The 14,763-nt window shown below is 43.3% G+C and overlaps 1 protein-coding gene across 1 annotated transcript; it reads right to left on the bottom strand.

Annotated features, from left to right (window-relative positions):
* Positions 1-3,220: 3,220 nt before the first annotated feature.
* Positions 3,221-11,606, bottom strand: cnga4 (cyclic nucleotide gated channel subunit alpha 4). The gene is made up of 7 exons (XM_031801547.1): positions 11,370-11,606; positions 10,973-11,074; positions 10,492-10,598; positions 8,370-8,953; positions 7,749-7,994; positions 6,957-7,122; positions 3,221-6,093 (listed from the first exon to the last, which is right to left on the bottom strand). Exons 1-7 carry the CDS (start codon positions 11,525-11,527, stop codon positions 5,480-5,482), a joined length of 1,977 nt encoding a protein of 658 aa, XP_031657407.1. The 5' UTR covers positions 11,528-11,606; the 3' UTR covers positions 3,221-5,479.
* Positions 11,607-14,763: the final 3,157 nt, after the last annotated feature.

The following is a 14,763-nucleotide window of genomic DNA, read 5'->3' as shown; positions in this document are numbered from 1 at the left end:
CATCAGGGCTCTAGTGATGTGGTTAATGTAGTTCATCAGGGCTCTAGTGATGTGGTTAATGTAGTTCATCAGGGCTCTAGTGATGTGGTTAATGTAGTTCATCAGGGCTCTAGTGATGTGGTGTATTTATTTTAAATAGAGATATCTTCTTTTCTTTATGGCCTGTGTCTCAATTTACAGGGCCATTTGTCAGACCAGGAGACATCCCAAAAATCAGTCTTCTCACGAAAATGTCAATAGCATCCGAACGGTATAGCCAGCATAATAAATAATATGACCACTCTATGGAAAGAGGTGGAGTATACTGTAGATGCATACCAGTCAAAAGTTTGGAGACACCTTCTCATTCAAGGGTGTTTATTTTTACTATGTTCTACATTGTAGAATAATAGTGAAGACATCAAAACTATGAAATAACACATATGGAATCATGTAGTAACCAAAAAAAGTGTTAAACAAATCAAAATATATTTTATATTTGAGATTCTTCAAAGTAGCCACCCTTTGTCTTGATGACAGCTTTGCACAATCTTGCCATGTTCTCAACCAGCTTCATGAGGTAGTCACCTGGAATGCATTTCAATTAACAGGTGTGTCTTGTTAAAAGCTAATATATTTTCTTCTTAATGCATTTGAGCCAATCAGTTGTTTTGTGAACAAGGTAGGGGTGGTATACAGAAGATAGCCCTATTTGGTAAAAGACCAAGTCCATATTATGGAACATTTCAAGAACTTTGACAGTTTCTTCAAGTGCAGTCGTAAAAACCATCAAGCACTATGATGAAACTGGCTCTCATGAGGGCCGCCAAAGGAAAGGAAGACCCAGAGTTACCTCTGCTGCAGAGGATAAGTTCATTGGAGTTAACTGCATCTCAGATTGCAGTCCAAACAAATGCTTCACAGAGTTCAACAAACAGACACATCTGAAACATCAACTGTTCAGAGGAGACTGTGTGATTCAGGCCTTCGTGGTCGAATTGCTGCAAAGAAACCACTACTAAAGGACACCAATAAGAAGAAGAGATGAGGAGGTGAGCAAATCCAAACGCTGTGACGTGTCCCTTTACGCTTCCTGGAACACGCCTTTATTCTACAGGCTTAAATAATAAAAAAGCCATACATGAAACGCCTGACAGAGAAACGCCTGACAGAGAAACGCCTGCCAGAGAAACGCCTGACAGAGAAACGCCTGCCAGAGAAACGCCTGACAGAGAAACGCCTGACAGAGAAGCAGGCAGAAACGCCTGACAGAGAAACGCCTGACAGAGAAACGCCTGACAGAGAAACGCCTGACAGAGAAACGCCTGACAGAGAAACGCCTGACAGAGAAACGCCTGACAGAGAAACGCCTGACAGAGAAACGCCTGACAGAGAAACGCCTGACAGAGAAACGCCTGACAGAGAAACGCCTGACAGAGAAACGCCTGACAGAGAAACGCCTGACAGAGAAACGCCTGACAGAGAAACGCCTGACAGAGAAACGCCTGACAGAGAAACGCCTGACAGAGAAACGCCTGACAGAGAAACGCCTGACAGAAATTCAACACCAGGTGAAGTTCCTAACTGCAAACATCCAATCAATACATTCAGGAAAATATGTGCCTTTCAAATAGGTTTGTTGAAATATATAAATCTCAGTGGAGGCTGCTGAGGGGAGGACGGCTCATAATAATGTCTGGAACGGAGCAAATGGAATGGCATCATAGAAACCATGTGTTTTATATCATTCCACATCTATTCCACTCCAGCCATTACCACGAGCTCCAATTAAGATGCCACCAACTTCCTGTGATGAATGTTTGATTGCAATGACTATTCTGAATGATTATTATATACAGTTGAAGTCGGAAGTTTACATACACCTTAGCCAAATACATTTCAACTCAGTATGTCACAATTACTGACATTTAATCCCTGTCTTAGGTCAGTTAGGATCACCACTTTATTTTAAGAATGTGAAATGTCAGAATAATAGTAGAGAGAATAATTTATTTCAGCTTTTATTTATTTCATCACATTTCCAGTGGGTCAGAAGTGTACATACACTCAATTGGTATTTGGTAGCATTGCCTTTAAATTGTTTAACTTGGGTCAAACATTTCAGGTAGCCTTCCACAAGCTGCCCACAATAAGTTGGGTGAATTTTGGCCCATTCCTCCTGACAGAGCTGGTGTAACTAAATCAGGTTTGTAGGCCTCCTTGCTCGCAAACACCTTTTCAGTTCTGCCCACATATTTTCTATAGGATTGAGGCTTTGTGATGGCCACTCCAATACCTTGACTGTGTTGTCCTTAGGCCATTTTGCCACAACTTTGGAAGTATGCTTGGGGTCATTGTCCATTTGGAAGACCCATTTGTGACCAAGCTTTTAACTCACTGACTGATGTCTTGTGATGTTGCTTCAATATATCCACATAATCTTCCTGCTTCATGATACCATCTATTTTGTGAAGTGCACCAGTCCCTCCTGCAGCAAAGCACCCTCACAACATGATGCTGCCACCACCGTGCTTCATGGTTGGGATGGTGTTCTTCGGCTTGCAAGCCTCCCCCTTTTTCTTCTAAACATAACAATGGTCATTATGGCCAAGCAGTTCTATTTTTGTTTCATCAGACCAGAGGACATTTTCCAAAAAGTACGATCTTTGTCCCCATGTGCAGTTGCAAACTGTAGTCTGGCGGTTTTGGAACAGTGGCTTCTTCCTTGCTGAGCGGCCTTTCAGGTTATGTCGATATAGGACTCGTTTTACTGGGGATATAAATACTTTTGTACCTGGTTCCTCCAGCATCTTCACAAGGTTCTTTGCTGTTGTTCTGGGATTCATTTGCACTTTTCGCACCAAAGTACGTTCATCTCTAGGAGACAGAATACGTCTCCTTCCTGAGCGGTATGACGGCTGCGTGGTCCAATGTTGTTTAAACTTGCGTACTATTGTTTGTACAGATGAACGTGGTACCTTCAGGCGTTTGGAAATTGCTCCCAAGGATGAACCAGACTTTTGGAGGTCTACAATACTATTTCTGAGGTCTTGGCTGATTTCTTTTGATATTCCCATGATGTCAAGCAAAGAGGATCTGAGTTTGAAGGAAGGCCTTGAAATACATCCACAGGTACACCTCCAATTGACTCAAATTATGTCAATTAGCCTATCAGAAGCTTCTAAAGCCATGACATAATTTTCTGGAATTTTCCAAGCTGTTTAAAGGCACAGTCAACTTAGTGTATGTAAACTTCTGACCCACTGGAATTGTGATACAGTAAATTATAAGTGAAATAATCTGTCTGTAAACATTTTTGAGGAAAAATTACCTGTGTCATCCAAACCAATTTACCAAAACTAGAGTTTGTTAACAAGAAATTTGTGGAATGGTTGAAAAACAAGTTTTAATGACTTCTATTGACCCTAAGTGGATGTAAACTTCCTACTTTAACTGTAAAACTATTGTAGCTCATTTTCAGCATTTAAGCATTAAAGTGATAATAGAATAGTGGTAGCCTATCGAAAGCTTGGAACTAAGGTTCTTGGAACTATAAGGTCCTATCAGATTTCATGTCAACATCTAGTTATTGACTTGTTGTGTTCAATGTTCTCTATCTATATATAGTACTCCAAGCACCCCCAATTCATGTGGTTAAGTTCAAAAGAACACGATGTAAAAAATTGCTGACACCATTCAAACCAATCAGGGTTCGGGAACTTGTTGTCAACGTGGTACATTGGTCAGCACTTTGCAGTCCTGTCAAGATTGAGGTATAGTTGTATTCTTTATGGCAGTCCTCTCCACACCAATCCCATTCTCTCCTTCCCTTGATCCCTGTCTGTCATCCTCCCTCCTCCCTACTGCTCCACATCTTAGTTTTCCTTTTGTTCCTCTACCCGTCCTGGTCTTTAGTCCTGCTTCCACTCCTGGTCTTTAGTCCTGGTCTATTTGTCCTCTATATGTCTTCCTGTCCTCTCTCTTATTGTCCTCTACATGTCTTCCTGTCCTCATCTACCTTATTGTCCTCTATATGTCTTCCTGTCCTCTACATGTCTTCCTGTCCTCTCCCTTATTGTCCTCTACATGTCTTCCTGTCCTCATCTCTCTTATTGTCCTCTATATGTCTTCCTGTCCTCATCTCTCTTATTGTCCTCTACATGTCTTCCTGTCCTCATCTCTCTTATTGTCCTCTACATGTCTTCCTGTCCTCATCTACCTTATTGTCCTCTACATGTCTTCCTGTCCTCATCTACCTTATTGTCCTCTATATGTCTTCCTGTCCTCTACATGTCTTCCTGTCCTCTCCCTTATTGTCCTCTACATGTCTTCCTGTCCTCATCTCTCTTATTGTCCTCTACATGTCTTCCTGTCCTCATCTCTCTTATTGTCCCCTACATGTCTTCCTGTCCTCTCTCTTATTGTCCTCTACATGTCTTCCTGTCCTCTCTCTTATTGTCCTCTACATGTCTTCCTGTCCTCTCTCTTATTGTCCTCTACATGTCTTTCTGTCCTCATCTACCTTATTGTCCTCTATATGTCTTCCTGTCCTCTCCCTTATTGTCCTCTACATGTCTTCCTGTCCTCATCTCTCTTATTGTCCTCTACATGTCTTCCTGTCCTCGTCTACCTTATTGTCCTCTACATGTCTTCCTGTCCTCATCTCTCTTATTGTCCTCTACATGTCTTCCTGTCCTGTCTCTTATTGTCCTCTACATGTCCTCCTGTCCTCATCTACCTTATTGTCCTCTACATGTCTTCCTGTCCTCATCTACCTTATTGTCCTCTACATGTCTTCCTGTCCTCATCTCTCTTATTGTCCTCTACATGTCTTCCTGTCCTCGTCTACCTTATTGTCCTCTACATGTCTTCCTGTCCTCATCTCTCTTATTGTCCTCTACATGTCTTCCTGTCCTGTCTCTTATTGTCCTCTACATGTCTTCCTGTCCTCTCTCTTATTGTCCCATACATGTCCTCCTGTCCTCATCTACCTTATTGTCCTCTACATGTCTTCCTGTCCTCATCTCTCTTATTGTCCTCTACATGTCTTCCTGTCCTCATCTACCTTATTGTCCTTTACATGTCTTCCTGTCCTCTCTTATTGTCCTCTACATGTCTTCCTGTCCACTCCCTTATTGTCCTCTACATGTCTTCCTGTCCTCATCACTCTTATTGTCCTCTACATGTCTTCCTGTCTTCTCTCTTATTGTCCTCTACATGTCTTCCTGTCATCATCTCCCTTATTGTCCTCCACATGTCTTCCTGTCCTCATCTCCCTTATTGTCCTCTACATGTCTTCCTGTCATCTCTCTTATTGTCCTCTACGTGTCTTCCTGTCCTCATCTACCTTATTGTCCTCTACATGTCTTCATGTCCTCATCTCCCTTATTGTCCTCTACATGTCTTCCTGTCCTCCTCTCTCTTATTGTCCTCTACATGTCTTCCTGTCCTCTCTCTTATTGTCCTTTACAAGTCTTCCTGTCCTCTCTCTTATTGTCCTCTACATGTCTTCCTGTCCTCTTCTCTCAGTCTCTTTTGTTTCTCCTTCCTCTCCTCCTTTTTCCTCTCCATATCCTTCATCCTTTCCCTCACCCTCATCCTCTCTTTTAGTCTCTTTTGCGTGCTTCTCTCCCACGTTCGCTCTTTTAGTCCCCTTTGCCTGGTCCTCTCCCTCCGCCTCTCCTCGCTCCCCCTCAACTTCCATCCCCACCCCATCCCTTCTCTCCACCTCCCCTCCCTCTCCCTCCTCAGGCGAGTTGTCCTCCCAGCCCTCTGTCTCTAGCTCCAATTGCTCCACCCTGGCCAGGATCTTGCGGTTGCTGGACTCCAGCTCTGCCATTAAACGGGCCAGCTTGGTCTGCAGGGTGTTCAGGTTACCCTCCAGTCTCTCCACCTTGACCTCCACCTTCTCCTCGTCCTGCTCCTCCTCGCCTTCCGCGGCCTTCACCAACATGCCCATCTTAGTGAGGATCTGACGACCCTTCTCCTCCAGGTGTCGCTTGGCAGCTGGGAACTCAGACAGCACGTCTGTCAGGTCCTCCTTGGAAAGGCTGAACAGGTCTGAGTGGCCGATGCTGCGGATGTTGGCCGTCCGACGGTTGCCTGATTTGTTTCCTGCCAGAGGATGAGGAATGTTGTATTTGTGTGAGGCATTTTGACATTTCATTTGCTTGACTTCTACTCTAAAGTCTGTACTGTGGGTCCATTGAGACATTGTGTTGGAATGTTAGGGACATGATTGTCCATTGAGACATTGTGTTGGAATGTTAGAATGCTAGAATGTTGGAATGTTAGATTGTTGGAATGTTAGGGACATGATTGTCGACTGAAACATTATGTTGGAATGTTGGATTGTTGGAATGCTGGAATGTTGGATTGTTGGAATGTTGGAATGTTGGAATGCTGGATTGTTTGATTGTTGGAATGTTGGATTGTTGGAATGCTGGAATATTGGAATGCTGGATTGTTGGAATGCTGGAATGTTGGAATGCTGGATTGTTGTAATGTTGTAATGCTGGAATGCTGGATTGTTGGAATGCTGGAATGTTGGAATGTTGGAATGCTGGATTGTTGGAATGTTGGAATGCTGGATTGTTGGAATGTTGGAATGTTGGATTGTTGGAATGTTGGAATGTTGGAATGCTGGATTGTTTGATTGTTGGAATGTTGGATTGTTGGAATGCTGGAATATTGGAATGCTGGATTGTTGGAATGCTGGAATGTTGGAATGCTGGATTGTTGGAATGTTGTAATGCTGGAATGCTGGATTGTTGGAATGCTGTATTGTTGGATTGTTGGAATGCTGGAATGCTGGATTGTTGGAATGCTGGAATGTTGGAATGTTGGAATGCTGGATTGTTGGAATGTTGGAATGCTGGATTGTTGGAATGTTGGTTTGTAGGAATGCTGGAATGTTGGATTGTTGGAATGTTAGAATGTTAGGGACATGCTATAAATGTGCTGAATTACTCTCTCACCTTTGATGTTCAGGATGCTAATTTCCCCGAAGAAATTGCCATCACTCAACACAGCGAACTGTGTGATGCCATCGTCTGCCACCACAGCCAGTTTCCCATCCTTAATGATGTACATCTCATGTCCCACGTCCCCCTTTCTGCACACGTACTCCCCGGGACTATACACCTACAGGCAAGAGGACATGTCTGGGAAGTCATGGCTACAGTCGCACAAAAAAACAACAAAGTAATGTTTAACTGAAATATTGTTCTCTAGCACGAGTCAAGTTAGCAGTCATATACATGTCAACCGCCATTGACTACGCAGACATAACAAGAATTACACCCTAAAGGGACAATCTGCAGTTAGAAAAAGAACAAAGCTGATACCCCACCGCTAAGTTTGTGAACAGCTAGCGGACGGGGCTGGAGAGATGACTGGCCAGCCATGATATCAAAGTGATACTTTCAACCAGGATTAACAGCGGGTAGTCTAGCGGTTAATAAGAGTGTCAGGCCAGTAACTGAAAAGCAGCTGGTTCGAGTCTCCGAGCTGACTAGGTGAAATCTGTAGACGTGCCCTTGAGCAAGGCACTTAACCCTAATCACTCTGGATAAGAATCGTCAGCTAAATGTGTTTGTTTTTATTTACTTTGTTTACAAACAAAGGAGTTAAAGAAGCATTTTACATTTTGGGTTCTGACGGAGTAAGTTGTATCCTTCAAGAATCAATGGTTGTATATATTTGTAATTTATAAGTCCAAAAATGGATGTAGCAACTGCAGATTGTCCATTTCACCCTTGACCTCTGACCTGCGGGATGAGTTTGAGCACCAGCTCCTCCAGCAGACTGGTCTCACAGTTCTGGAAGATGGTGACCTTGGAGAGCGTTGGCAGATGTACGCTCACAGCGATCTCCGTCTGCAGCTGGACGGGAAGCTGCTGCAGGATCTCGTTCTCCCTCGTGATCTTACGGTTGATGTACAGGTGCTGGTACCAGTCGTTGACACGGTTACGCAACTCCTTGCTGATGTACCTGTTGCGCAGGTAACCTTTGACCTGGAATGAAATAAAGAAGAATTAGCCAGGCCTGTCACAAATCCTGGGATTCTTCAGAAAGTATATTGCCACGGGGAGAGAATGCAAGGCAAACTCTTTTAGGTGAAAGGGTAACAGAGCTATCAATCAAATGTATTTGATAAATCCCTTTTTTACATCAGTAGTTGTTGCAAAGTGCTGTACAGATACCCAGCCAAAACCCCAAATAGCAAGCAATGTAGAGGCAGAAGCACAGGGGCTAGGAAAAACTAAGGCTGCCTGAACCCAACCCCCCCCCCCCCCCCCCGACCTTGACCCCGACCCCGACCCCCCCCCCCCCCCCGACCCTGACTATAAAATAGAGGAGAAAACAATACTCTGGCCCCGGCCCCTCACCAGCTCGTGGTTGGGGAAGAAGACGTTGTCTCTGTCCCTGAGGTTGGTGATGACGTTCCCCACGTTCCCTACGACGGAGGCAAACACCAGCACGGCGATCAGCAGATCAGCGATCATAAACAGGTACTCCTCCTCGCGGTCGGGCAGTGGCGTGTCGCCCACCGTGGTGAAGATCTGCGCAGAGAACCAGAAGCAGTAGATGTACTGGTGCCTCACTGGGGAGGACATAGGGTCGGTGATGTTTGGGTAAACCCAGCGGTCCACCCCGAAGCCGATGTAACTGGACAGGGCGAAGTAGATGCAGGCGTTCCAGTGGATGAGCACGAAGATGTAGAGCATAAGTTTGGAGATGCGGAAGGTGTTGGGGTAAGAGGTACGTGTCTCCATGCGGTCCATGGCTTCGTTGAGCCGGGAGATACGAAGGAAGCGGTTGACCCTCACCAGTGGCTGGTTGATGCCGAAGTACAGATAGAGGAGGTCAGTGGGCAGTAGGGAGGCCAGGTCCAACAGGAAATGTGAGGAGAAGAGGTAATGCTTCTTCAGACGGTCCCTGTCCTGCACCAGGATACCCTGTTCTAGGAAACCTGCAGGTGGCAACACAGCACAGATACAGTCTGGGTCAGAGTTAAGTTCATATCATCAGAGATATACAAAATATATATTTCATAACTTAACTAAGCCTCGGAGTCATCACGAAAGAAAAGGAAGTCATTAACTCTCTCTCCGTCCTCTTACAGAATTCAGCCATGGGCTCTCCACATGGGCTCTCCACATGGGCTCTTCACATGCTTTTAAGAGCATTAAAGAGCAACTGCCTTTAAAAAAATTACAAATAAATCCTTTGAAAACGGCCTATGTGGCGTCGATATGAGTCAGAAACTATTATTCTAGATGTATGAAAGCATAGTTATACAGCAATGGAAATATCTGAATAGGAAATATTATACAATCGTAAGACAAGTCACACAGGATCTCAATACAAATCTGTGACAGTGCAAAGTCATATTAAGATGAACCAAGGAGCAAATGTCTGTCTGTTCCCCAGAAAAATTAGGGCTCCCGAGTGGTGCAGCGGTCTAAGGAACTGCATCTCAGTGCAAGAGGCGTCACTACAGACCCTGGTTGGAATCCAAGCTGCATCACATCCAGCAGTGATTGGGAGTTCCATAGGGCAGAATTGGCCCTGGGTAGGCCGTCATTGTAAACAAGAAATTGTTCTTAACTGATTTGTCTAGTTAATTAAATACAATTCTGTGCTGTGACCCACCAATACCTTTTGGGATTCTACTTTGACACAATGAATAAACAAAACTTGGTCTTTTAACCAAAACCGAGAAGAAAACTAAATCAGCCGGTGTAAATAGGATAATTTCGGTCATAAAGTCTGGTCTAAAACAGAGTGTGGAACATCCGTGTGTCACAACAGGTAAATGATGGTTGGGTTTTGATTTGACGATGTTCATTTGCCCACTACCATGGTGTGAACAGCTGCGGTGATCGCTCCTTATCCAATAGCATTAGCAAACAGACCTGTCCAGCAGAGCGACTTCGTTTTACATAAGACAACACTTTGCAAATACTGCACCAAACACCTTAGATGTCAAATTGTGCAACTAAAACATCCACGGTGAAAAACAGATTTCTTGTGTTATCTTAGATTCATTCTGGGGATTTTGAGCAAGTGATATTGGCTTCCGTGTCTACAGTGTCTCATGAGGGACAATCATCATTAACCAAACCAGGAATCGAAGAAAAAAAACACACGTGCCAATTGGCGTGTTCAGTGACTTTTTAAAATACCGCTGTGGATTGTATTGTTCAGTGACTCTTTAAAATACCACTGTGGATCGTGTTGTTTAGTGACTCTTTAAAATACCACTGTGGATTGTATTGTTCAGTGACTCTTTAAAATACCACTGTGGATCGTGTTGTTCAGTGACTCTTTAAAATACCACTGTGGATCGTGTTGTTCAGTGACTCTTTAAAATACCACTGTTGTTCAGTGACTCTTTAAAATACCACTGTGGATCGTGATCTAGTAAGTACAATAAAATATGTTCTCTAACCCACCACTGGCAGACCACACACAGTTCCTGTATGTAAAAAAATGTTTTATCTTTACCAGTGCGAAATTTGATGATGGTATCAGCCACGTACAGGAGATCGGAGCAGTAGTCCAGCGTGAGCCACAGTGTCAGGAATTCATCCTCTATTTCCTTAAAGCATGTCCTAGAAAAGTAGGTCAAATTCCATGTTCAAATATCTACAAAATTACATTTTTATTTTACCCAAATTCATGGTATCCAATTGTTAGTAGTTACTATCTTGTCTAATCTCTACAACTCCCGTACGGGTTCTGGAAAGACGAAGGTCAAAAGTCATGCATCCTCCGAACCACAACCCAACCAAGCCACACTGCTTCTTTAAGACAGCACGCATCCAACCCGGAAGCCAGCCGCACCAATGTGTCGGAGAAAACACCATGCACCTGGCGACCTGGTTAGCGTGGCACTGCACCCTGCCCACGACAGGAGTCGCTGGTGTGCGATGAGACAAGGATATCCCTACCGGCCAAACCTTTGAGACACATTTGAGACACTCACCTACAGATGATGATGATCCAGTTGTAGAAGATGGGGAAGATCATGACCTGAAGCCATCCATAATAAAACCCCTCTGATGGGTCAACCACCCGCTCCGTCCAGCTGATCAGGAGATGGGCAGAGAGAAACATCCTGGATGATTCACATTCAGATCAACTTTACTAGCATGAATGGCTCAAAGCCACTGTTTCTAAAGCGAAGTGAGATAATGACATCAACAATAACCATAAAGGTAAAAAAATTAAATTAAATAGTAAAGGTGATTAGATTAAAGGAGTAACATTCAACAACATCAATCTAGAGCTGGGAAAAACACCTATACTGTTATAACTTATTTTAAATGATCAATTGTATCTATGCTATCATGTCTCCGTCATGTTTTGCCCAAGTCTCTTACTTCACTTTGGGTTTTGCCGGAAGCTTCTTCTCATCTTTCCTCTCCTCTTTCTTCTCCTCTTCATCGTCCTCTTTCTGCATCCGATGCCACCTGAACACCCTCGCCCATCGGTTCATTCTGCCCTTATCTAATCTGTCAAAAGGTTTTGCCTCAGTCATAGGCCCTCCCTGCGCCTTCGCCCTGATGGTCCAGCAGAGGTACCTGGTTGTAATAAGGGAGTAGAAGTGTAAGCTGCTCGCACAACTCTGTTGTCTGGTGTTATAGCGGCGTTGCTGTGTTAACATGACAACAAGCCAAGCCTACCTGAGCAGCGGCACACCTGATGATCACGCTGAAGTGTCTCCGCGGGAGGGGAGCAGGTGACTCTCTATCCAGGCGGCAGGTAGATCCCTTCAGGGACCTCGTTTGTTCATGAACCAACTAGTCCTGCAGCAACAAATCCCAAAGGGTTTAGATGGTGTCGACTTCTCAGTTCATTTGATAAGGATAGGCTATAAAACAAACAATGATGTAATCTTAGCCTGTGGTTTTATTAAATTGAGCTGAAATATCTTCTACAGTCCTCCTCTGGTTAAACCCTCACATTGGATGTATTTTGTGGGAGTCCAAGATTCCTTGGAGGATGTACATCTTAGCACCTACTCTTGTAATTAAATCAGAGGACCACCACAGATTATCTTTCAGGCTACCATGGAGTTTGCCTGAAATCCAATATGGCTTCCGAAATCCAATATAGTGTCCGAAATCCAATATGGCTTCCGAAATCCAATATCGCTTCCGAAATCCAATATGGCTTCCGAAATCCAATATGGTGTCTGAAATCCAATATGGTGTCCGAAATCCAATATGGCTTCCGAAATCCAATATGGCTTCCAAAATCCAATATGGCTTCCGAAATCCAATATGGTGTCTGAAATCCAATATGGCTTCCGAAATCCAATATGGCTTCCGAAATCGAATATGGTGTCTGAAATCCAATATGGCTTCCGAAATCCAATATGGTGTCTGAAATCCAATATGGTGTCCGAAATCCAATATGGCTTCCGAAATCCAATATGGTGTCTGAAATCCAATATGGCTTCCGAAATCCAATATGGTGTCCGAAATCCAATATGGCTTCCGAAATCCAATATGGCTTCCGAAATCCAATATGGCTTCCGAAATCCAATATGGTGTCCGAAATCCAATATGGCTTCCGAAATCCAATATGGTGTCCGAATTCCAATATGGCTTCCAAAATCCAATATGGTGTCCGAAATCCAATATGGTGTCCGAAATCCAATATGGTGTCCGAAATCCAATATGGCTTCCGAAATCCAATATGGTGTCCGAAATCCAATATGGCTTCCGAAATCCAATATGATGTCCGAAATCCAATATGGCTTCCAAAATCCAATATGGTGTCCGAAATCCAATATGGTGTCCGAAATCCAATATGGCTTCCGAAATCCAATATGGCTTCCATAATACCATTTGATGACAATTAAATACACATTTTGTATTAAGTTGCACTGCCATGCCTCTGTTGTGTTTGAATACCTGAAGCCAAATACATTTACACTTTCACAGCATATCAACAATGGGCCATTCTGTGAAATGTAACAAGGCTTTTTACGACACAGGCACACAGTTACGTATCCAAGTTACAGGAAAGCGACATGTGATACGACAATCAGCCTCTCTAGTAGCGTTTGAAAACACAGTGCCTTCGGAAAGTATTCACACCCCTTGACCTTTTCCCCTTGAACTTTTGTTGTGTTACAGCCTGAATTTACTGGCCTTCATACTACCCCATAATGTGAAAATGGAATCATGTTTTAAATTTTTTTTTTAACAAATTCATAAAAAATTAAAAGGCAATAAGTATTCAAGGCAAGTCAGTTAAGAACTAATTCTTATTTACAATGACAGCCTACTGGGGAACAGTGTGTTAAACTGCCTTGTTCAGGGGCAGAACGACAGATTTTTACCTTGTCAGCTCAGGGACTTCATCTAGCAACCTTTCCGGTTATTGGCCCAACTCTCTAACCACGATGCTACCTGCCGCCCCTAAATTATGACAAGCCTAAATAAGTTCAGGTGTAAAAATGTACTTAACAAGTCACATAAATTGCATGTACTCAATAATAGTGTTGAACATGATTTTATGAATACATCATCTCTGTACCACACACACACACACACACACACACACACACACACACACACACACACACACACACACACAAGTATCTGTAACTTATAGAGTTGAATGGCTGTGATAGGAGAAATCTGAGGATGGATCAACAACATTGTAGTTACTCCACAATACTAACCTAATTGACAGAGTGAAAAGAAGGAATCCTGTACAGAATAAAAACATTCATCCTGTTTGCAACAAGGCACTAAAAGTAAAAACTGCAAAAAATGTGGCAAAGAAATGACGTTTCAGTCCTGAATACAAAGTGTTGTTTGAGGCAAATCCAATACAACAAATTAATGAGCACCACTCTCCATATATTCAAGCATAGTGGTGGTGTCTGCATCATGTTATGGGTATGCTCTGTAATCGTAAAAAAAAATGAATCGATAAAAACTCAAAGGAATAGAGCTATAAGCACAGGCAAAGTCCTAGAGGAACACCTGGTACAGTCTGCTTTCCACCAGACACTGGGAGACAAACTCACCTTTCAGCAGGACAATAACCTTAAAACACAAGGCCGAGTTGTTTACCAAGAAGACAGTGAATGCTCCTGAGTAGCCAAGTTACAGTTTTGACTATAGAAAGACCTGAAAACAGTTGTCTAACATGATCAACAACCAATTTGACAGAGCTTGAAGAATTAAAATGTTGCTCAATCCAGGTGTGGAAAGCTCATAGAGACTTACCCAGAAAGACTCACAGCTGTAATCGCTGCCAAAGGTACTTCTACAATGTAAGAGTGTGAATACTTAAAGTATGTAAATGAGATATTTCTGTATTCCCTTTTCAAAAAAATTGTTAACATTTAAAAAAAAAAACATGTTTTCACTTTGTTATTATGTATAGTGTATAGATGAGAGAGAGAGAGAGAGAGAGAGAGAGAGAGAAGAGAGAGAGAGAGAGAGAGAGAGAGAGAGAGACAGAGACAGACAGAGAGAGAGTGAGAGAGAGTGGAGAGAGAGAGAGAGACACAGAGAGAGAGTGAGAGAGAGAGAGAGAGAGAGAGAGAGAAGAGAGAGAGGAGAGAGAGAGGAGAGAGAGAAGAGAGAGGAGGAGAGAGAATAGAGGAGAGAAGAGAGAAGAGAGAGACAGAGACAGAGAAGAAGAGAGAGACAGAGACAGAGAGAGAGAGGAAAGAAGAGAGAGACAGAGAGAGAGAGGAAGAGAGAGAGAGAGAGAGAGAGAGGAGACAGAGAATAGAGAGAGAGAGAG

The sequence above is a fragment of the Oncorhynchus kisutch genome, linkage group LG2 (genome assembly GCF_002021735.2).
Source record: "Oncorhynchus kisutch isolate 150728-3 linkage group LG2, Okis_V2, whole genome shotgun sequence".
NCBI classification, from domain to species: domain Eukaryota; kingdom Metazoa; phylum Chordata; class Actinopteri; order Salmoniformes; family Salmonidae; genus Oncorhynchus; species Oncorhynchus kisutch.
Note: the sequence above shows the minus strand (reverse complement) of the source record. Positions and strands in the feature narration are given on the sequence as shown.